The sequence below is a fragment of the Colletotrichum truncatum genome (genome assembly GCF_014235925.2).
Source record: "Colletotrichum truncatum strain CMES1059 chromosome Unknown Contig_0003, whole genome shotgun sequence".
In the NCBI taxonomy this organism is placed as follows: domain Eukaryota; kingdom Fungi; phylum Ascomycota; class Sordariomycetes; order Glomerellales; family Glomerellaceae; genus Colletotrichum; species Colletotrichum truncatum.
The window spans coordinates 4,613,812-4,635,162 of NW_027222400.1; the positions used below are offsets into that span (position 1 = coordinate 4,613,812).

At 49.4% G+C, this 21,351-nt stretch overlaps 7 protein-coding genes across 7 annotated transcripts; 5 read left to right on the forward strand and 2 right to left on the reverse strand.

The window, feature by feature from the left end:
- Positions 1–166: 166 nt before the first annotated feature.
- CTRU02_206139 (ferric reductase like transmembrane component) lies at positions 167–2,055 on the reverse strand (the record flags this gene model as incomplete). The annotated part of the gene is made up of 2 exons (XM_036728685.1): positions 167–1,542; positions 1,674–2,055. The coding sequence occupies 2 exons, from the start codon at positions 2,053–2,055 to the stop codon at positions 167–169; spliced, it is 1,758 nt and encodes a 585-aa protein (XP_036579574.1).
- Positions 2,056–3,012: 957 nt separating this feature from the next.
- On the forward strand, positions 3,013–3,967 carry CTRU02_206140 (uncharacterized protein; the record flags this gene model as incomplete). The annotated part of the gene is made up of 7 exons (XM_036728684.2): positions 3,013–3,033; positions 3,086–3,172; positions 3,230–3,307; positions 3,360–3,489; positions 3,552–3,691; positions 3,755–3,836; positions 3,891–3,967. 7 exons carry the CDS (start codon positions 3,013–3,015, stop codon positions 3,965–3,967), a joined length of 615 nt encoding a protein of 204 aa, XP_036579573.2.
- A 4,399-nt stretch (positions 3,968–8,366) lies between these two features.
- On the forward strand, positions 8,367–9,843 carry CTRU02_206141 (uncharacterized protein; the record flags this gene model as incomplete). The annotated part of the gene is made up of 4 exons (XM_036728682.2): positions 8,367–8,424; positions 8,472–8,562; positions 8,620–8,783; positions 8,831–9,843. 4 exons carry the CDS (start codon positions 8,367–8,369, stop codon positions 9,841–9,843), a joined length of 1,326 nt encoding a protein of 441 aa, XP_036579571.2.
- Positions 9,844–10,443: 600 nt separating this feature from the next.
- On the forward strand, positions 10,444–14,602 carry CTRU02_206142 (uncharacterized protein; the record flags this gene model as incomplete). The annotated part of the gene is made up of 2 exons (XM_070204669.1): positions 10,444–11,426; positions 11,452–14,602. 2 exons carry the CDS (start codon positions 10,444–10,446, stop codon positions 14,600–14,602), a joined length of 4,134 nt encoding a protein of 1,377 aa, XP_070061773.1.
- Positions 14,603–15,444: 842 nt separating this feature from the next.
- CTRU02_206143 (endoribonuclease l-psp) lies at positions 15,445–16,079 on the forward strand (the record flags this gene model as incomplete). Its single annotated transcript, XM_036728680.1, has 3 exons — positions 15,445–15,606; positions 15,727–15,879; positions 15,984–16,079. The coding sequence occupies 3 exons, from the start codon at positions 15,445–15,447 to the stop codon at positions 16,077–16,079; spliced, it is 411 nt and encodes a 136-aa protein (XP_036579569.1).
- A 648-nt stretch (positions 16,080–16,727) lies between these two features.
- CTRU02_206144 (RNA-binding protein) lies at positions 16,728–19,324 on the reverse strand (the record flags this gene model as incomplete). Its single annotated transcript, XM_036728679.1, has 2 exons — positions 16,728–17,932; positions 17,995–19,324. 2 exons carry the CDS (start codon positions 19,322–19,324, stop codon positions 16,728–16,730), a joined length of 2,535 nt encoding a protein of 844 aa, XP_036579568.1.
- A 1,167-nt stretch (positions 19,325–20,491) lies between these two features.
- Positions 20,492–21,197, forward strand: CTRU02_206145 (peptidyl-trna hydrolase domain-containing protein; the record flags this gene model as incomplete). Its single annotated transcript, XM_036728678.1, has 3 exons — positions 20,492–20,724; positions 20,802–21,062; positions 21,113–21,197. The coding sequence occupies 3 exons, from the start codon at positions 20,492–20,494 to the stop codon at positions 21,195–21,197; spliced, it is 579 nt and encodes a 192-aa protein (XP_036579567.1).
- Between the last annotated feature and the right edge of the window lie 154 nt (positions 21,198–21,351).

Below are 21,351 nucleotides of genomic sequence, written 5' to 3' on the forward strand. Positions count from 1 at the left end.
TATGAAAAAAAAAAAAAAAAATGAACAAAATCTTATATCTATGTTAGGACAATCCCCAGGTTTTCCTGTTTACATCTGTGAAGTGTATGTGAAGTATATATGTGAGACTCCCCCGGATCCTCAAGTCTCACCAACTCCGCATAGAAGAGAGTGATGAACATGCTGCTCACCACCCAAAGGCCTCATTATGCCACACTACCTCCCGACCCTTCATGACCCATGCCCCAACGTACTCCCGCATCTCCCTACCCATTTCCGATGGCCCGCAAACCAGCACAGCCACTCTCTCCTCGGCGCCCTGCCTGAAGAAGTTGTCGACAACATTTCTCAGATTAGGGCGCTTGCGGTTATGCTCGTTGGTGAAGAGATTCCGCCTGCGGTCACGGTACATGGGATTCATCTCCATCTCACCCTCCGGGTTGGTCTCAGCGGGTAGGCCGGCCATGGGCCCTGTGGTTTCTGAGTCGAGGGTGTCGCCGGTCAGGAAGATCTGTACATTGCTATCGTCAAAGATACTCTTGGGCGACCTGTCCGCTGCCATGGCCCAAGTTGCGTCGCCGGCTCCTCGAACGGACCAGACCATCTCGATCTTGGCGTTCGGGTTATCCTGAAGGATGGCTTGGTAGATGGGCACAGTAAAAGTGGCTCCTACGCCGCCGGCCACCAGAAGGACACGGTCAACAGACGCGCTGATGAGCTTATCGAAATGAATGGATGCAGCACCGTAGGGGCCCTCAATGCAGAGTGGGATTTTGCCGTCGTCGGTATTGGTGCTTGCATTTGCGAAGCTGCCAAGGTGCTTGGTCAACGGGCCATTGAGCTGACGAGCAACCAGTGTAAGGTCACCGGTTTCCTCGTCGACTGATGCCACTGTAAAGGGGTTGAACAGAAACTCATATAGCAAAGAACCAGATGACGTAGGGCCACCGCCAGGCCGTGCAGCCGCAGGAATGCTGAGATAAATGTGAGAGCCTGGACGGCTACGGAACGCATTGACTTTGAATTGTGGGATTGAAGCCGATATCTTGATCAGATTGGTGCCAGGGATAGTCTCGAGTTTGGAAAACGCCATGACGGTACGGAGGCGGCGTACGACTAGGTCGATGAGGAAGATAATGATGGCCTTGGCCATGAACAGCCGGGAAGACTTGGCATGGAAGAAGACCAACGGCGGGATGGCAAATGCGCCGATCAGATGGGTGATGAAGAAGACACGGTACGAGTACCTTCGAACGGCAGCAGCAGCTGTTGAGGTCATCATGTTCATGGCTGCAAAGGCGACGACGCCAGCAAAGACGACGGGTGCGAATAGGCGGCGTTGAAGGATGCCCTTCTCGACGAAGAAATTCATATAGAACATGGCATGGAGAACTAGAAGGGACAGTGTCACTCGAGAGAGTACCCGATGCCATTTGTTGAGTTCCTCATGGGAAGTTTGGAAGACCTTGGCGATGGGACTGAAGCTCTTTAGGGCCAGCATGTACTGGAATGGGACCTGTGAGACGGCAATGATGCCGAAACGTTTCGTAAGGTGGAGGTAGTCTAGCAAGCGTTAGCAAATACTCAATTGACATGTCAGAGGGAATCGCAATCTCATCCGGGCTCATCCTGGCCTCACGCAGAGCTCCCGAATTGTTTGAGAATCCATATGCAATGAGAGGGTTCACACTCACCCTCGCCCGTTTCCAAGACAGACAGCACAAGTAGCCATGCGAACCAGGCCACGCCGAAGACCCATTGATCCTTCTGGCCCCAATGCTGTCCCATAAAGTAAACATCATCGCCCAACCACCATTTTCCCTTTCTGATGTTTGCATCCAAATTACCAACCCAGCTTTGCCTTCTCCTCTTCAAATCAGGAGAGTCTGGAACGGCATCGTAGGCTGCGCTTGCTTGCCAACGGCGCTGAAGATAGGAGAACAGGCGAAAAAGTAAGGCAAGAATGATTGGCGTTAAGGCCGAAAACTGCGCGTAGCTGCCGTACCGATCCAGAGTCTGTCGTCGAAGCTGAACCTCCTCACGGGAGAGGTCGAGGAACTTGTAAGGCCAGCCCATGGTTACCAATCTCCGAAGGATTTGTTACGGACAGCGGATGGGGAAGACGAGCAGAGAGAACAGGTCAGATAATGGTCGCAGAGGTGCAAGACAAGACGGACGACATGTAGAATTGACCTTGAAAACACACGAGATTATCCGCAAGCTCGGTCCGAAGCGGAGTGTCAATCAATGGATTGGAGTTGTTCAAGGTTCACATTCCACGTATCCAAAGCCGCGGGGTTCTTCCAGCTGGCATCTTTTGCTGAGGTCCAGGCGGCACAAGCTTCCTGTAGGCGTGTTTTCAGTGTTCGCCTTAGCCAGCTGTGATTGCTTGCTTGAAAACGGGACTCTGTGATTGGACCAGATGATTGAAACTAGTAAAGCGACCCCTGAGCTATCCGCCATCGACTCCCCGTTTCATAGTGGAGGTTACCCCAAAGGATTACCGCCGTGAGCACCCACCTTGTGCACTAGAGTTCAAGATGGAGGGACCCTGGAGGGTGTGGTCAAGGCGACCATTGGGGGGGGGGGATAACCTGACCAATTACCCACTTATTTTGTGATTTGTGGGGCTACCCTGAGATCAGCTGACCATGGTCAGCTAGTTAGCTATGGTCAGGTTGAAATTCCTGAGGGTGTGGTCAAGGCGACCATTGGGGGGGGGGGATAACCTGACCAATTACCCACTTATTTAAATGAATTATGGGTCTATCTGACCAATTTTATGATTGGCTGTATTGAGGTGAAGTGGGTCCACCTGACCATGGAATTTTTAATCGGTCAGGTGCACGGACCAGTTACTGATTGCGTCCCACTACTGATTAGGGTGCATACCCCATATTAATATTTAAATCCCTATTCTATTCTGATTCGCTTCCTTTTCCCTCCGTAACCCTTTCAAATCGTATGCGCCCCCCCCCCCCCCTGGCGCACCGATTCCTAATTACTTCCGAATCAGTTCAGAAATCCGACATCATGCCTTCATACAAGGATTCTGTAAGTACAATGGAATCGGTTTAGGATCGATTCAGAACTGATTCAGAATCAGGACGATTACAAGACCTACAAAGAAGGTCTTCTCCAGGGCGGCAAGAACCACCGCATGGAGGATCTTCCTCCCTTCGAGTTCAACGAGGTAAGTGATTCAGAAGCGATTCCACAACGATTCAGAAACAGTTCTGAATCGTTTCAGGCTGGCGAAGTCAAGCTCGCCCCTGGCGAACTCTACTGCCGCTGGGGTGGTAGATCCAGCAGCATCACGTGCACCAAGGTAATTCAGAATCAGTTCCGGATTAGTTCAGAGCTAATTTCGAATCGATTAGACGGAGCGGTTCTCGAGCGAGTCGAACCTCAAGAACCACATCAAGAAGCACAAGCTCGACGGGGTCCCGGCCAAGGTTAAGAGCCGCAAGTCCGGCGCGAACTCCGTCGAGGAGAACGATGATGCAGCTGGTAAGTGATTCTGAACTGATTCTGTACCGATTCTGAACTAGTTCTAAACTGATTATGAATAGAATTCTACGACCGCATCCACGGCATCGCCATCGGCGCTCGCGATGACAGCGAGCTGCAGACTCCTTCCAAGAAACGGAAGGCGCAGACCCCTCCCCCCCTTCTTGCCGTGCCCACGCGCAAGCGGGGCAACCAAACTGTGGTAAGTGATTCTCAATCGATCCGGAATCCTTTTGGAACCTATTCTGAATCGATTCTGCAACAGATCAACTTCGCCGAAATGCGTCGCGCCGCCGGCTTCCCTGCCAAGGGCAAGTGCACCCACTGCACCACTGCCCGCAATGCCAGTAAGTTTAGAATCAGTCTTGAAGCAGTTCAGAACTAATTACGAATCGATTCAGAATGTCCTCCCGCCCTTCGCGATCAGGAATGTGAGGTCTGGGCCCGCTTTGAGGATGATGAAGAAGATGAGGCCTGAATCAATTCAGGATCGGTTTGGAACCAGTTTGGGACTTCTTTCGGGACCGATTTGGAACCGCTTTAGAATCAATTCTTTATAGATACCCGGGGCGTTCGGTTTTTAAGCTTTTTTTTAAAAAAGCATTTCTAAATCAATATAGAAATGATTTAGAATCGATTCTCTACCTATCCTATATGCTATCAAAGTCCTAACCTTCTCCGCCGCTCTGCTAACTCTAGTTCCTTTTCTTGTAGTTCAAGCTTCTGTTTTTCAACTAGAAGTTTTCTTGCTTCTAATTCTAATCGCTTTTCTTCTAATTCTAGACTTTGCTTCTGTAAGTCAAAGTCATCTTGTTGTCCCTGTCTGATTTCGTTTCTTAAGTTAGAAATAGATGTTCTTTGGAGAGTATTTGACCTAATAACCCCAGAAGATGAAGCATGGGAAAGACGAGGGGATCGATTCCGAATCGCTTCTGAAAGACTTCGGGATCGATTCGGAATTGAGGATGGACTTCTTGAATTAGTACCCCTTGAGGGACTAGACGTAAAGAGTCGGGTTGATAAAAGCCTTTCAACACGTTCATTATCTAGTTGCTCACGGGATTCCCTCTGGCGTTGGCGTTTAAGTTCTAAAATAATTTAGAAATAATTATTAATAAATATTAAAGTATTTTTAACTTACGTAAACGGCTTGCAGCTGTATTATAACGGCTAATAATAGAAACATCTTTCCAGGAAAGCCGGATTCCTAGTGTTGTAAACACTGTATCCTGCTCTAAAAGATGGCGATCGTATTCTGCACATCTAAGTACTTTTGAATTAGTTCTCAACGCATTCCAAACCAATTCCGAATCAATCCAGAAGGGATTCCAAACTTACTTCTGGATACATGTAAGTAATGGTAAATACCGATTACTCCAAGTATATGAGGCTTCATGTAAAACCTCAACAGTATTTGTATTAGGTATGAATTGACTCCAATCTGATAAGGGGATTTTAGAGCAGTTCTGATTAAGTCCAGCTGCAATTGTTTTTCGGGCTTTATGTTGAGCCCATGCTTTTATTTGAGGTTCAGCTAAGTAAATTAGTTCCCAAGTGATTCTGAAGCGATTCGGAAGCGATATAGAATTGATCCTTACTCTCAAATGCCTGACATAAAGCGAAGTAGTCTTCTGAGGAACGGCAGAATAGTAGGCTGCGCATTTGATTCCATAGAGAGTCAGGGCTACGGTCTTCTGTACAGTATGCCTCAATCCCTCGTTGGAAATGAATTAAACAGAAGCGTACAGAGCGTTCAACCTGCCATGCCCATGGTCTATGCTCTGGGTCACATTCCAGAGATAGATATTTCCCAAACCCTAGATAATTAGTTATAAATCGGTTCTGAATCGGTTTAGAAACTATTAAGAACCCATACCAATAAGGTTTTTATGGTCTTGATCAACTGTAATACCTAGTAGACCCCTACCATGAAGGTGTTTCCACTTGACTTTATATCCAAATTTCTTATAAAGTAGTTTAAACACAATTGTATACATCTGCTGATACATTTCTGTACTTTCAGAATTGGTAAAAACTCGGATAAGTGGAATTGCTAAAATAGTTAGGAATCTGTTAAGAATCCGTTCTAAATCGATTTAGAAGCGATTACGCACCTTTCGAAGATATCGAATTATACCATCCCCAAATAACCTCAACTTCCTCCTTTCCAGCTAGATGTTTATAGTTTGTATCTACCTGGAAAGTATTAAAAGCCTCTTTCTTCCATAATTCAGCTTGCTCTGCATGAAATACAATACATAGGTATGTATTGCCGTCATCATTAAAGTACTGAATATACTATAAGTAAATTAGTATTGAACCCGCTCAGAACCGATTCAGAATCACTTCATACCCGAATTTGACGCCTAGTTTGAGCATACTGGTATTCATACCAAATCGCTAGACGTGAACAGCCTGCTGGAAAGCTAATTGCTTCTTGTTTACGGATAATTGAGCGTAAGAAGTCTGTATTTGCTAGACTTTGATGAACGCTTGTAATAGTCTGGCTATTATAAGTATCACAGAATTCCTGAAGTTCGCGAGATTGTAGGAATGCATCTAGAATCAGTACTGGATTAGTTCTGAATCGGTTCGGAAACGATTCTAAAAGGATTCTCACTTAACCCCGTTCTAGGTTGATTGATCTTCTGGACTACCTGTTGCAGCCCAGATATAATACCAGCTGGGGCTCTAACTGGTGGTGGTGGTGGATGTAAATGGACCCCATGAGAAGTTAGAAGAATAACTGGGGTAGCTTCTAGATCAAGCGGGACCCAGAAGTTCCATTTTACTGAACACGTAATTTGAAGAATTGTTTCAGGAACGATATGATTAGCGTCTAGATTGATTCAGAATCAGTTGGGAACCCATTTGGATTCGATTCGATACTAATTTACTTACCGCATCGTGTAATTCTCCTCTTATTGCTAGCAAAAAGATAACAGCTATCAGTAGGGGAGCTTTCTTCTATACTTCCCCCTTGAAGTATAGTTTTGATTAGAGGTAAATATAGCTGGAATTCGATTGGAGGAAAGCCAATATAATGGTTTTCTCCTTGGAGACTTTGTGACCAGCAGATGCAGCGGGCTGTGATCTGGGAAGTTCCTGGAATATACTAAAGTGATTCCGAATCAGTTCCAAATTGATTCCCAATCCATTCAGAAAGGCTTCTTACCCCATACTCTGTATTAACTACTTCAAGACTACATCTTTCTGTAAACGGTCGGCAGGCGGTATGTTGTTGGAAACGTTTTATCTGTGCTTGTGCCCATCTATTTATAAGTATTAGTATATTATTTCTAAAAGGGTTCCGAACCCGTTCGGAATCGATTCTGAATGCTTACGAAACTGCTTTCCGTTTGAGATCATACTGTAGTACCTCTGTTCGTAATGCTTCAATACTTTGCAAGATTTCTGGGGTAACTTTCTGATGCTTCCAGCATGGAAGATTCTGATCGAAATAAGAGCATGCCTTTCCACCTGTACAAGTGTAAGTTGAACGTAAACAAATAGCATTTTGAAGGAATGCTGAAGTCGTCCGTTTTGGTGGGAATTGCCGGGCATGGTTGTACTGAATCTGTGATGTAATTAGTTCTGAAGTAGTTCGGGATCGATCCCGGATCGATTCAAAAGTAGTTCGTTTACCATTCTCCAAGGCGATTTAATATCCTCCTTATTTAAAGTCTTTATATTAATAACATAAAGGACTCCATTCTTACTTGTTTCTGGATATTCTATAAATGTAGGTAGAAAGATTACTTTTTGAGCAAGTACATGAACATCCCTGAGGCTATTATGCCCAGAACGGGTTGCCTCTGATGAAACAAGTGTTGGAGGTATTTCTGAATCGGTTTCGAGTTGATCCTGAATCGATTTAGAACTAATTCCAAAGTCGTTCTTATATATCCCTACCTCCTCATTTACTGGTAAGCCAGACTGGGCCTGGGCTGGTAGTTGATAGTAAAGATTTAAGTCTTCTTCAGCTTCTGCATCAAGACTAGTAGGTTCTAATAGAGGACTTATTCCCTCTAGGCGAGGGAAGAGATTTTCAATCGATTGAAGAGCCATTGTAAATCGATTCGGAACGGATTTGGAAGCGTTTAAATGTCGTATGTTCTTACAAAAAGTATGTCAAGGGTGAGGTTTCAAACCGCGCTAAGGAATTTCAACCTGACCATAGCTAACTAGCTGACCATGGTCAGCTGATCTCAGGGTAGCCCCACAAATCACAAAATAAGTGGGTAATTGGTCAGGTTATCCCCCCCCCCAATGGTCGCCTTGACCACACCCTCCCCTGGCTCCCCTGGGGACGCTGCTCCGGGCACCGACCATGCGTCATTCTTCCGCTTCCTTTCTTTTTGGGAGACAACGTTGTCTTTGATACTGCATACTCCCGTTAACCCGCTTGCCACCATGAAGCATGATTGGGTATATTTAGCCCGTATGTTCTTGGGGGTTTGAAATCGCTGTTTGCCGCAGTTTCTCCAATTGTTTCCTAGCAGGAAACATTCGGTCTAGACCCCGATCTATCAAAATCTGTGATGGACATCTCAGCCACGGGCTCACGGTGCAAACGTCAAAAATGCGGACCTTGCGACCTGTTTGACGATATCGCTGGTTGCAGCAGGGCGAAAAACGGCGCGGAATACGCCTTGCTGCGCATCGTTCTGGCCACCACATGATTGGTGTGTATTGCCCCGGTCAAATGCCAGCGACCCAGTTGTGCAGGGGCAGAGCTGTGCGGCTCTCCTCGGAGCCTGATCTTCTAGATGAGATATATATATCTGCATGTGTACATTACCCGTTGTTCCACGTTTTTCTACTTCAGTTTCTCTCAACTTCCTCGGGCTTTTCAACCACCGCAGGGACTTTTTATCATGGATGACAAGTCTTGCACTAGGTGTCCTAAACCGACGTTCAAATGTTGGAAGAAGGGTATGCAAGAATCATTGCCACGAGAGCCCAATTGCTGATAGAATTAGGAACCGGAAAAGGATGGGTGCGTTCTGAACGGGCAGCACCACATGGTGAGGGATCCGTGTTGCCTTCGGCCGATTATGATATGTGCATCATGTAGGTTCTGGTGCCTTTTGCGAAGTGTGGTCTGTCACTCACATAAGGCATTTACAGAAACGCTGAAGCAACAAAAATACGCGACTGTTCAAGATGTCGCGCGCAGTTCACTGCAACTTTCGGGATTCCTGATCTTTGGTGGAAGGGGTATTGCAAAGGTGCCAATGGTTTCTTCGGCCAGGAAATGATCATGGACGACGAGGGCAATACTACAGGACTGAGTAAGTCGCATTTGGGGAGTCAGACTACGGGAGCTAACAAAGATCAGATACATGGGCGCGACTTCAAGCCAAATTGACCAACAGACATCATGATCCTGGTTACGAGTGGTTCAAACTCAACATCTTCACACGATGGATCAAATCAACACGCCAAACGATTTTGATCATCTTCGACTTCAAACCGCCGGCGCCAAGCTGTGTTGGGCGAGTGCCGGCCGGTGAGCCGGACGCATTGTCTGGTGTCCCTGATGAAAATGGTTACATTAGTCCCTACTCGGTATATATCCCTGTGCTGGAAAAGTTGGTTACACTCCAAGATGCTGCCGTATGGTCAGTACGCGACACAGTGAGGGAGATTGAAAAAGAGAGGGACGGCCCGTCAAAACCAAAACCGACGCCTAATTACCGCCATTTGCACGAAACAGCACGGCATGCGATTCACGTTTGTGAGACGCTAGATTTAGCTGTCAAGGCAGCGAGGCAAATCATGGCGCAGCATGAGGCACTGAAGGCGGACTTGGACTTGTGCGAGGAACTCCCTGATGCTGCCTGGACGAGGGCTTGGAAGCACACCAACGGCCGCCTGTTGTTCTTCGAAGGGATGATTGGTAGCCTCCAGGAGCGGTCAGCCTCAAACAAAGCGCGGCTTCTCAACGAAATTGCACTCGCATTCAACATGGTTGCTCAGTTCGACTCAGGCATATCGGTCGCCATTGGCCGCGCCGCTCAAAAAGACAGCTCAGCGATGAAAACAGTCGCCTTCCTTACCTTGCTCTTTCTACCAGCTACTTTTGTATCTGCGATCTTTAGCACTACGTTCTTTGAGTTCAAGTCTGAATCCGAGTGGGTTGTTTCTGAGAAGTTTTGGGTATATTGGGTTGTAGCCATTCCTATCACTGTCATTACGGCTCTGCTGTGGTTCTACTGGCAGAGGATATTCCCTCCCAAAAAATTTGGCGATATGCGATTTCAAGAACACTATGAGGCAAGATCACGGGTGAGTACAATGGCCTTGCAGCTTTCACCATTTAGTGGCGAACGAGAGCGCTCCGCAGTATAGGTGCTACATATGGGAGATCTTGAGTCTTAGCTAGATTTGATTGGTAGAATCTTATGCATCCATGCCATCACGGAGGATCCCGTGATTTCTACCCTTGTCTACGCTAAAATGCCCCTCGAACGGCTGCTGCGGCACAGAGGCGTGCCTGCTGACAGTGTGAGAGACAACATAGGGGCGGGGGTGCATGTGAGGCTGTGTCGGGGCAATGTTTCTCAGCATCGTTACAACAAGACCAAACTTATGCCTAATGTGCTACTTTCTTGTTGCTCACGTTTTCAGTCATCTTGCCAACTTTTTCTTGACTGAGGAAACACTCATTCGCCTAGTTTGGCTCCAATAGCACTCGCAGCATTGCGCCACCGCCCATGTCATTCCATTCTCGAGCTACGGCTTCTTTCACGTGTAGCCAGCAGAACAGTGTCATGAAAGGCCTTTGCCACTAGCTTTATCCAGCGTTTTACTCAATATAACTAGTCAATCGGCATATTCAGTAACATTCACGCCCCAATGAGTGACCAGTCTCGAGGGCAAGGTCAGAGGAAGACGCCTCTGTCCAAGAGGCCTCGAGATCAATTCGACGAAAATGATGGCCCAGGTTGTATGACAGGCATCAAAAGATCCAGAACTTCTGGACCGCCCTTCTCAGGACGACATAATACCCAGACTAAACTGCAGCGCAATGATTATACTGTTGGCTGGATATGTGCAATTCCAGTGGAAATGACCGCTGCCACAGCCATTCTGGACAGCTTTCATGGGGAAACTGAGAGGGATCCAAGTGATGAAAATACATATGTGCTCGGCGCCATTTGTGGCCATAACGTTGTCATTGTGTGTCTACCACATGGGCAATATGGCACAAATAGTGCAGCAGTTGTGGCAAAGGACATGTTACGCAGCTTTCCCTCTATCAAGATTGGTCTAATGGTCGGCATTGGCGGCGGTGTTCCGAGGACATCCGACATACGACTGGGTGACATTGTTGTCAGCGATCGAGTGGTCCAATACGATTTTGGCAAGACCGGACATGACGGGAAAATTACACCAACAGGTACCTTGAACAAACCACCACGACCACTGCTGGCAGCGGTTTCCTCGCTACAGGCACGACACCAGCGGGACTCCAGTGAGATCCCCAAGATTCTTGCCGAGATGCTTGAGCGCTATCCAGCAATGACCAACTACATTTATCAAGGGGCCGACCATGATCGACTATTTGAGCCGAGTTATGAACATACAGCGGCCAGCTGCGATCGGTGTGACAACTCGAAGATAGTCAAGCGCACCCCTCGGCCGGACAGTAACCCAAAGATACATTACGGAGTCATCGCTTCCGGCAATCAAGTGATGAGGGACGCCCAGACAAGGGACCGTCTTGCACAAGAACACAATATCTTATGCTTCGAAATGGAGGCAGCTGGCCTGATGGACGCGTTTCCATGCTTGGTCATCCGTGGCATCTGCGATTATTCGGACTCCCACAAAGCCAAGCAGTGGCAGGAGTATGCAGCAGCCACAGCGGCCGCGTATGCGAAAGAACTCCTATCCACCCTGCCTGGCAACAGTATGTCCATGTCAACGCCGTTGCTTGATACCTTTCGCTAACATATGCAAAGACAAGACACTAGTAGTGGACCGTCGACGGGAATTATTGGAGTCTCTAAGGTTTGACCAGATCGGTAGTCGTCAATCGACCATAAAAACAGCATTCGGCGACACTTGTCAGTGGCTGAGCAATCACTCCGGGTACCTGAGTTGGCGAGACCTCGAACACTTGCCTGACCATCACGGCTTTTTGTGGATCAGCGGCAAGCCTGGGACGGGTAAGTCGACGATCATGAAGTATATTTCTGAGCGATCAAAGGAGGAAATAGGAAAGACAAATGTGAACGCAGCAGTAATTTCCTTCTTTTTCAACGCAAGAGGCGATGAGTTTGAGAAAACGACTATTGGAATGTATCGGTCACTTCTCTACCAACTTGTATGGAAACTACCGGACATGACGGATGCGATTGAGGACTTAGTTGCCAAATCAACCGCTCGCGACAATAACTATATTTGGACCCTGGATATACTGAAAAGGGCTTTCAGCAAATCAGTTGAATTGCTCGGTCACCGGCAAGTTACCTGCTTCATTGACGCTCTCGACGAGTGTGAGGAAGATGAAGTCAGAGAGATGGTGCGCTTCTTCGAAGACATCGGAAGAGGTGCCGTTTCGTCAGGGACCAAATTTCATATTTGTTTTTCGAGCCGACACTACCCGCATATCACGCTGGACAGGGGCATCCGGCTGGTCCTAGAAGACCAGCATGAACACGAAAGAGACCTAGAGGAATACGTGCGCAGCCGATTGAATACAAGGGACGAAGAACGAACTGAAGATCTTACTGCGCAGATTCTCCGGAAGGCATCAGGGGTTTTCATGTGGGTGGTACTCGTCGTCGACATTCTCAACAAGGAAATCGACCGGGGTCGTATGCTCTTCCTTGAAAGCAAACTGAATGAGTTACCCACCAAGTTGAGCGACTTATTCAGAGATATATTGACAAGGGATAAGGAAAATATGGATGAACTCCTACTCTCCATTCAGTGGATTCTCTTTAGTAAACGACCGTTGAAACCGGAAGAATACTTCTTCGCCATGGCCGCGGGCCTGAAATCCGACTGCCTTGAGGAATGGGATCATGAAGAAATAACCCTGAGCGATATGGATCGCTTTGTTGTCAGTTCGTCTAAAGGGCTTGCCGAATCCACAAAGTCAGTCAACGCCACGGTTCAGTTCATTCATGAGTCGGTGCGAGACTTCCTGCTCAAGGACTATGGTCTTGAATCACTTTGGCCAGAGCTTGGAGCAGATCGCGATCGCCATAGCCATGAAACACTCAAGCAGTGCTGTTACACATACATAAACCTCGACTTTTACCCATACATCAAAAGCTGCGAGATACCATCGACGATTGGTAACAGAGATAAATTCGCCTTGGAAACGTCTCACAAATTCGCCAAATACTTACAGTCGGTGATAGCTCAGAAGTTTCCGTTCTTAGAGTACGCAACAACTCATGTCTTACATCATGCAAATATCGCATCGAGTTGGGTTCCACAGAACGACTTTATTCGAAGCTTCTCAACCAAGCAATGGATCAAGCTCTATAACATTTTTGGAGCACACAAATCGTATGGTTACACATTGAATGCCAGTCGTTTGTACATTTTTGCAGAACAGGGCCTGGTATCGCTTGTCCAGACAATCCTTCGTGAGAATCGCCGATTCGATGTTTCAAGGGAGAGAAACAGGTGTATTTTCCAAGCTGCCGTTCGAGGTGGCAACGAGGCTGTGCTTCAAGCACTTTTGAATCACATTGGGAGACAAAAGAATCAACAAGGCGCCATTTCTGACTTCAGCTCAGGGTCGTCAGACATGGAGGAATCTTGCAGGGTCGAATTGCCTGATGAAAGTGGCCGTACTCTACTTTCAATAGCCGCAGAACATGGCCATATCAGCATCGCGAAGCTGCTCATCGACAAAGGTGCAAATGTCAATGCGCGAGACAAACATGGCCGGACACCCCTTTGGTGGGCTGTCATGTATAAGCAAGAAGATTTTGTCGAATTTCTTGCTAGCGCAGTTCAGATACTTGACGACTGTCTTGAAAACTCAGACTCCTCAGAAGATGAAGAATTCGGCGCCATGGATCAGGGTTACTCTCGCTTAGTAGCCGAAATCGATATATACGACAAAAAGGGCGATACTCCACTGATTTGTGCTGTCCAGAATGGCCATGAACATATAGCAAGAACTCTGTTGCTAGCAGGTGCCGATATCCACGCCTCAACTCGAAATGGGCAGACACCACTGCATCGAGCTGTTGCCTCAAGAAGCGAATCTCTCACCAAACTACTTATAGAAAAAGGCGCCGATGTGCACCGCAAAGACAAGAGCGGCCAGATGCCAATCCATATTAGTACATTATGTGGGAGCCGCAGGATGACAAAGACATTGATTCAGGCGGGCGCAGACGTCAACTGTAGCAATGGCGCAGGTGAAACCCCGTTAATATTGGCATATAGCAGCTCGAAGGTAAAAGGTACGACCAGCGCTGAATTACGGCACAATATTCGTTTGCGCCCCCCAATCTCGACGACCGGGGGAGGAAGGGGCTATGAACTAATAATTTTACTGCTTGATCATGGTGCCGAACTTGACAAAAGAAACACCCTTGGGCGAACAATTCTTTTCGAGGCCTGTGCTAGGGCAGACTTTAAGTTCGCAGAACTCTTAATCCAGAAGGGCGCCGACGTCACCATCGCTGACAATAACGGGCAAAGACCTTTTTCAGCAACACTAGACCCAACCCAGTTTCCTAACACTTTGACAAAACTTCTATTGGAGAAAGGCGCAAACATCAAGGACCGCGACTCCTTCGCTCGGGATTTCTTGCGCATAGGGCTTAGTCGGTATGCCCGCGATAAAGTCTTCTTTGACTCAGCCTGGCCAAATGTCGAGGGCCCTGTCAGGGAGGCGATTCTCAACGGAGTTGATGTTGATATACGCGACCCAGCAGGCCGTACGATGCTGTTGAAAGCAGTCAGGGCGGGTTACAAGACCTTGGTCTCATTCTTACTCGAAACCGGGGCGAACCCCGATTTCTTGGACAGGAAATCCGCCAATACACTCGCCGGTCTCTTTAAGAAAGGCGTCGTAATGCCCACCAATCCTAATCCCTCAAAATTCTGGCAGCGCTTGCACAAGCACTGAACACAGTGCCCGCACGCGACGAGCGCGACTGCTCTGTAGACGGCTCTGTAGACGGCTCTCACGCGGAAAAATATATTTTAGATTTCCAGTCTATCAATGACACTTTACGAACCATCAGCGCGCGATGTGAATATGAATTGGCAACCCGTTAAGTGAGCATTTTTGTCCATGATACAGACGTAAATAAGATATGTGGGATGAGCTGCAAACTGGACCGAAGATGCTGCCGCTAGGTCAATTACATATACTACATCATGGCTCAAAAGCGTTTGTTTTGCCAGACTCTTCTGAATGTGGTTTGGGTTATAAAAACGGAGAAGACGTTGCGATATTGTGGCTTAGAAGTCGGAGCGGAGGCCGGCTTCGGCCAGCCAAACCACCCCACCTTTCTCCGTCCGCGGCGAACTATCCCGTCAGAGAGGATATCGCGCTTTGAGCCGGCTTAGCGACATTCTGCTGCATCAAAGTAGTATTACGTTTCCAAATTCAATCACTGGCTACTAACTTCCTCTCGTGCGGAGTCGTGGCTTCAAACGATGATGGTGGATCATATGTGCTCGATAGTCTGAACGGCTAATCTCAGGGTCTTCTGCTTTCTAAGCGAGTATCCCGGCTTATGCTCCCCCCCCGCGCTGCCGGGAAGGATCCACTCCCCCTCCGACCCCGCGCCGAGACGTTCTGCTTATATATCACACACCTACTTGACCTCTCACTCATGAACTTGTTTACCATCCCCTTGAGTCACCCACATAGTTGCAGTTTGCCAATCCTCCCCGGAGTAGTCAATTCCTGAACAAGAAAACCACTCAGCCAAAACAAGGCAAAAAAAGACCACCGCAACCATGTCCCACGAGAAGGTCCTGACCACCGCGGCGCCGCCGCCTCTCCCGCAGTTCTCCCAAGCCATCAAGTACAACGGCATGGTCTACTGCTCCGGCAACATCGGCGTTCTGCCCGATAGGCCCGGCATGGTTCAGGCCGAGGGAACCGTCAAGGACCGCACCGTACGTCTCACCACCTTCCCCCCCTTCCCCTTCCCCTTCCCCTTCCCCATTCCCCCAAACCTCAAGATATTACATACTTCCAATCTCGACTGAGCCAAACTCAAACTGACACCCTCACAGCGCCAAGCTCTCAAGAACCTCTCCGCCGTCCTCGAGGCTTCGGGAAGCAGCCTCCGAAACGTCGTCAAGGTGAACGTGTACATTACCAAAATGGACGACTTCGCCACTATGAACGAGGCGTACGACGAGTTCTTCACCTTCGACCCCAAGCCCGTGAGTTTTCATCCTCACCCTACCCCCCCCCCTCTCTGACTCTGTCAATGAAATATCTGGGGATTATTGCGGAACTAACGTGAGATCTTTTTGATAAAATAAAGGCTCGGACTTGCGTGGCTGTCTACCAGCTGCCGCTGGGCACCGATGTCGAGATCGAGTGCACGGCGTTCCTTGACAAGCCTGCCGAGAAGCTCTAAGCTCCGTTAGCGACGTCAGGTTCGGAGGTTTAAGGATGTGAGTGAAGTACTTTGTGTACGTCTAATCAGCGGGCTTTAATGCCGCGAAAAGGAGCCTTTTCTAACGGCAGGCCGAGGAGCCGTAAGAAAGACGTGTTGGAAAGCTGTGCGATGCAGTTCCTCCCTACTTTGCTCGCCGTGAGCCAACCTGAAATATGGGAACTTCGCACCGGAAATGGCTTCCTCATGGCGTGGTATAGACAGGGTATGGTCTAGACCTATATAGTACATCTGCTGTAGACCTGTAGCGGTCCTTGAATTAACTCGACTGATGACTATCTTGGTGAAGCGCATATCCAAGGGGGGCCTCGTGAATCTTGGTAGATTACTTGAGCGATCACACCAATTAACGAGACAAGAGATTAAAAGACTAATACAATCGACAGACAAAACGGACAGCAAGAAGGGCAGTTAAGGTAAAACGGAAAATGTTAAAATAAGAAGCCCAATAGCTACAAGTAACGGGCAGTTGAGGCTATTCTAGCCGGTCAATATCTGAATTCTATAGCGATTCCGCCCACTAATCTTTGGTAATAGTCCCAACGCCAGGTAAAATACACGAGCCCCTTCCCCACGTCATTTCTTCGTAAACGGCTCCTGGAGATGCCATCACTGCCGGTATCTAGCCAGTTGTGCCATGATGTTTTGGACCTGGGCCGCCTGATCACCGCCGCCGGGCCCTGAAGGTGGGTTACCGCTGGGTGGGCCAGCAGGTGCACCGTTCGGAGGGAAGACACCGTACGAGGCTGGCTGGGTCGGTGCCACTGGGGGCGCCGTTTGAATGCTGCCAAGTAACGCCTGGAGTTGAGCATTGGGAGGTCCGGCAGCGCTGTTAGCGGCCCCTTGTCCCCCAATGCTAGCTAGAAGTCGCTGAAGCGTTGCGTTATCAATACCATTCATAACACTGGCGAGGTCAGCCGCGTTAACTGCTGGCGCTGGCGCCTGGGGATGCGGTGCCTGAGGTGGGCCACGCGGGCCCTGACCGGGATAGTTTGGCGTGTGGGCCTGGGGTGGTTGAGGGCCTCCATATGGCTGACCGCCATAGCCTTGGTAGGGCTGCTGAGGCGGTGCACCTTGATAAGGAGGCGGTGCAGCAGCGGCTGCTGTCGCCTTCGCTCGGAGGACGAGTTCTGCCGCGATTGGGGGGTCTAGATCGCGGTAATCATCGTACCTGGCGCTGACGCCCGAGGAGCGGTCAAACACTCTCAAAGGGATCTTGCCGTAATGGTGAGATTGCATGTCAAGGTCGACGATGGCGTGCACTCCCTCGACCACCTGTCTTTGAATGACAGCCTCACGAGGGAATGTGGGATTGAAGAACATAACGGCCACCTTGAGACCTCTGTCGGTGAAAGCCCGCTGAACCCAGGCAACGAAATCATTGCCGACATCCTGAAGCAGCAGGAATTGTACATCCGGAACCTCACTACCGTAGCGGCGAGGAAGGTCAAGACGATCCTCATTCGCCGCACCGTGGCCGTAGGCCTTGGGGGGGCTTGGCTCGCGCCAACGGTAACCATCATGACGGCCGTGTCCTTGCGGCGACCTGGAACGACCGCGTGACCGATCATCGTATTGGTAACGGTCCCTGCTGCTGTTGTTATTGTTGTCGTCCCTGCCGTAGCTGCCGTTGTTTCGCCTGGAAGGAGAATTCCGTCCCGGTCGGTAATCGTCCCGGCTGCGTCGGTCCTGGTTCTGGTTACCGCCATCCTGCCGATCTTGGCGGCCGGACTGTCGTCCACCACGAGAACGGTCTGGCGACCGGTTCCGCTCATTGTTATCCTTCTTTTTCTGCGCCCGAGAAAACTCGAGATCTAGAGACGGTCAGCTTTCATCTCAGTTATAGTAGTCTGACTACCATGATTGCAATACTTACGAATCTTGCGTCCCTTTATCTCGATGCCTTGCAGATTGTCCATGGCAGCATGTGCATCTTCCAAATTATGGTACTGGACGAATCCGTAGGCGGACTTGAGGGAGATCTGCGCGAGACGGCCGTACTTGGAAAAGATGTCAAATACATCGCGCTTAGAAACACGTTCGCTGGACAGGTTGCCTGAAAAAAAGTCAATGGCGCCGTCGGGTCTGCCTGATGAGAGAGAGCGCGAACCAATGAAAATGCGTGAGCCATCAGGGAACTTATCCCACTTGGCTTCGGCCATGTAACGGCGCTCGTCTGCGATGAACTGGTCCCAGGCACCCTGTCTGTTAGTAGTATCATTCGTTTGGGGATACGGAGGCGCGGTCATGGAAGTGATGGGAACGCTCGCATTCAAGCCTGTTGGGGGAGGCGGTGGCAAGGCACCGCCGTATGCATCGGGCGTTGTACCAGGCGCACCTGCCGCTACGTACGTCGATGGCTGGCCGGGGGTCGGGGGAGCGACCGCATGGAGATTCTGAATGGGATAAGTGGGAGATGCCTGGGATGGCAAGGGAGGTCTAGGAGGAAGGGTGGCAGTGGCGGGCGTCGACGAGGGCATGTTGGACGACGACTGGGCATCGTAGCTCTGAGCAGAAGCAGAGGCAGAGCCGGCACCAACTGGGTTTGCGTTGTTATCGGCCTCGCTGGCCTGGCCGGTCATCTCAGCGACAAGTCGAGATATGTCACTGGCGGGGTCATCCTCGAATTGGACATCTCGTCTGTTGGACGAGGCGATGGCAGCGCTCGATTCAGCTCCTTGGTGGGCGGCAGCTGTCGCAGCGGGCTCGTTGGAAGCCGACGAGGGATCAGTAACAGGGCTTGTCAAAGTATCAGACGCGGCGGAATTGTGCATGGATTCTCGTGCCTTTGATACATCATCCTGATCAGCGCCATCCTCATCCGCGCCTCCGGCGGGAGAGTCGAAGGACTTGAGGTATTCATCCTCGCCGTCATCCGGCTCCACCTGCTGTTCCTGAACCTTGTCCGCGCCTGTCTCTTCTTCTTCGCCGTAGGCGTCGTTGAGACTGTCGGCATCGTCCTGAGCGTCGGCATCGCCGCCAGTACCATTTTGATACTCAACGCTAGGATTGTACTCGACCGGGACCGGTGCGCCTACGCCGCCTGGGGCGACTCCATTAGTTTGGGCGGACATTGCATCAAGGATATCAGCAGTATCCTGGAGGGCAGGCACAACGGCGGGGGCGGCGGAGTGCAGAGGGGATGGAGAGAGAGGCGAGAGGTCGGCAGTAGCCTGGAACTCGGGAGTTGCTTCTGGCTCGGGCATCAAGCTGTTGATGGTCGCACGATTGAGTGGTGATGGGTGGCGCGGCTCGGCAGCCAGATGCTTGCTGGGCCGAAGGACGAGGCTGGCTGGCGCAAATTTGGCAAAGCTTTTTTTGGGAGCTCGACGACACAACAAATTGGGTTAGAGATGATGGGCTTTATGTCAATTCGATAAGGCGACCAGACGCCTCGTTTTTCTGAAGTTTTCTTCTTTTCTCTTCTCAGTCGAGCCGCAGCTGTGTCGTCATGTGCGCAAGGCAAGGCAAGCACGGGTTGATTGGTTTGGGGTCCAGAGAGGGGAATGAAGGCGGGGGGGAGAGCAGCAGGCGCGGGAAAAAAAAAAAGAGAGAGATTGCAAACACGGGGGAATCTCCGATGGGGGCAGACGCGAGCTTTCGGGAGCTTCAGGAAGAGCAAATTTACCAAGAACCCGAAACTTTGTATGACTATGGTCTTGTGCCGAAGATATGGAAAGAATCGGACAAGCTGGAGGTTGTAGAAGGAGGAGTCTAGGGTCTGGGAGCCATGGGCGCGCTGAGGTGTATGTGAGGTGTGTACCGCGGTGTCGCGTGGAGAGGTTGTGCGGTGTTTTAAAAAAGGACAGGCAGAATAGAGAAATAAGGTGTGAGGCAGCTTGGGAGAAAATCCTGTAGAAAATCGGTAGGTGGGCTGGAAAGTGGCAGCCCAGCCCAAGCTTTCTCTCTCTCTGTGTGTGTGTCTGCAAGGAGGCCTGCAAGGCCTACAAGGCTGGTTGGGCCTGAGCTGGACGATCGATCCATTGCTGCAGATTTGGACCAATGTATCCTCGGGAAAACGGTCGTAGCCACCAGCCAAGCTAACCTACAATGGAAAGTGGATACAGCTTTGCCTAAAGTGGGTACAGTGCGTGACACACATTCATGAGAACAAGTAGCACGGTAGAAACTCCTGCTCATCATTCATCCAGGGTTAAGGTACTCCACCAAGCTGTTTGTCAATGAACGTCTTCAATCAAAAGACGAGGCGCCTTCTTGAACCCATTAATTTCTGTGTATAATTATATATCTATCGGTTTTAGGGGATTTATTCGGATTTTACTGTTTATTCTTCGGTGTACATCTAATACTCCCTGTCAAAACCGTCATCTCAAAGTAACCAAACAACTACCACTTTTACCATTAACGTCGATATGAAGCTACCAATCAGTCTCAACCAATCCGTCCGCCCATCTCATACTATATCTTTTTTTCGGCCGGTACAACCAATTCGCTGGGCGAGATATCAGGCTTTTGAGGCTTCCTTCGACCCCGAGGAGCTGAAGCAGGCCAGAGCATGGCACAAAACATTTGACGGCGGCCAGCTTCCAAAAGGTCAGACAAGCTTCGCGCGTTCAAGCGGCCCTGGTGGGCAACACGTCAACAAGTAGGTTTTCTTGCCATCGTTCGAGGGCTCTTTGATCATGAATTTGTTGTGGAGTACCCATGCTAATATTTGCCTAGAACGGAAACCAAAGCAGTTACTACTTGGCCAGTCAAGGACCTCCTCGCGGTGCTGCCAAAAATTCTGCATCGGGGCATTCGACAGTCAAAGTACTATACGGCCAGGTCAGATTCTCTGACATTTCAGGCCCAGGAGCATCGGCAAAAAACCGCCAACACAGATGAAAACCAGCAAAAACTTATTGACGAGGTTCAAAGGATATACCGTGAGATGGTCCCAGGGGAAACGAGCGACGACAAGAAGAAGAAACATGCAGAGATGTAAGGTGGCAATTCCTGACTCGCATAAACAGAGGCTGATGGTGGAACAGCGCTAAATCGTTCAACGAGGGGCGGTTAAAGTCAAAGAAGCAGCAGAGCTCCAAGAAGCAAAACCGGCGGGTGTCCTTCGACTAATGCGCCGGAGGTGAACTTATGTCACGAGCAATTAAATTCCACGCGGAATAGCGGTCACGCTGGGAAAAGAGCTACAGCACATGCTTAAGAGCTTTGTGTCCGCTGGTTTACGATAGTTGATCGACACAAGCGGACTTCTCATCGATGTTGAGGG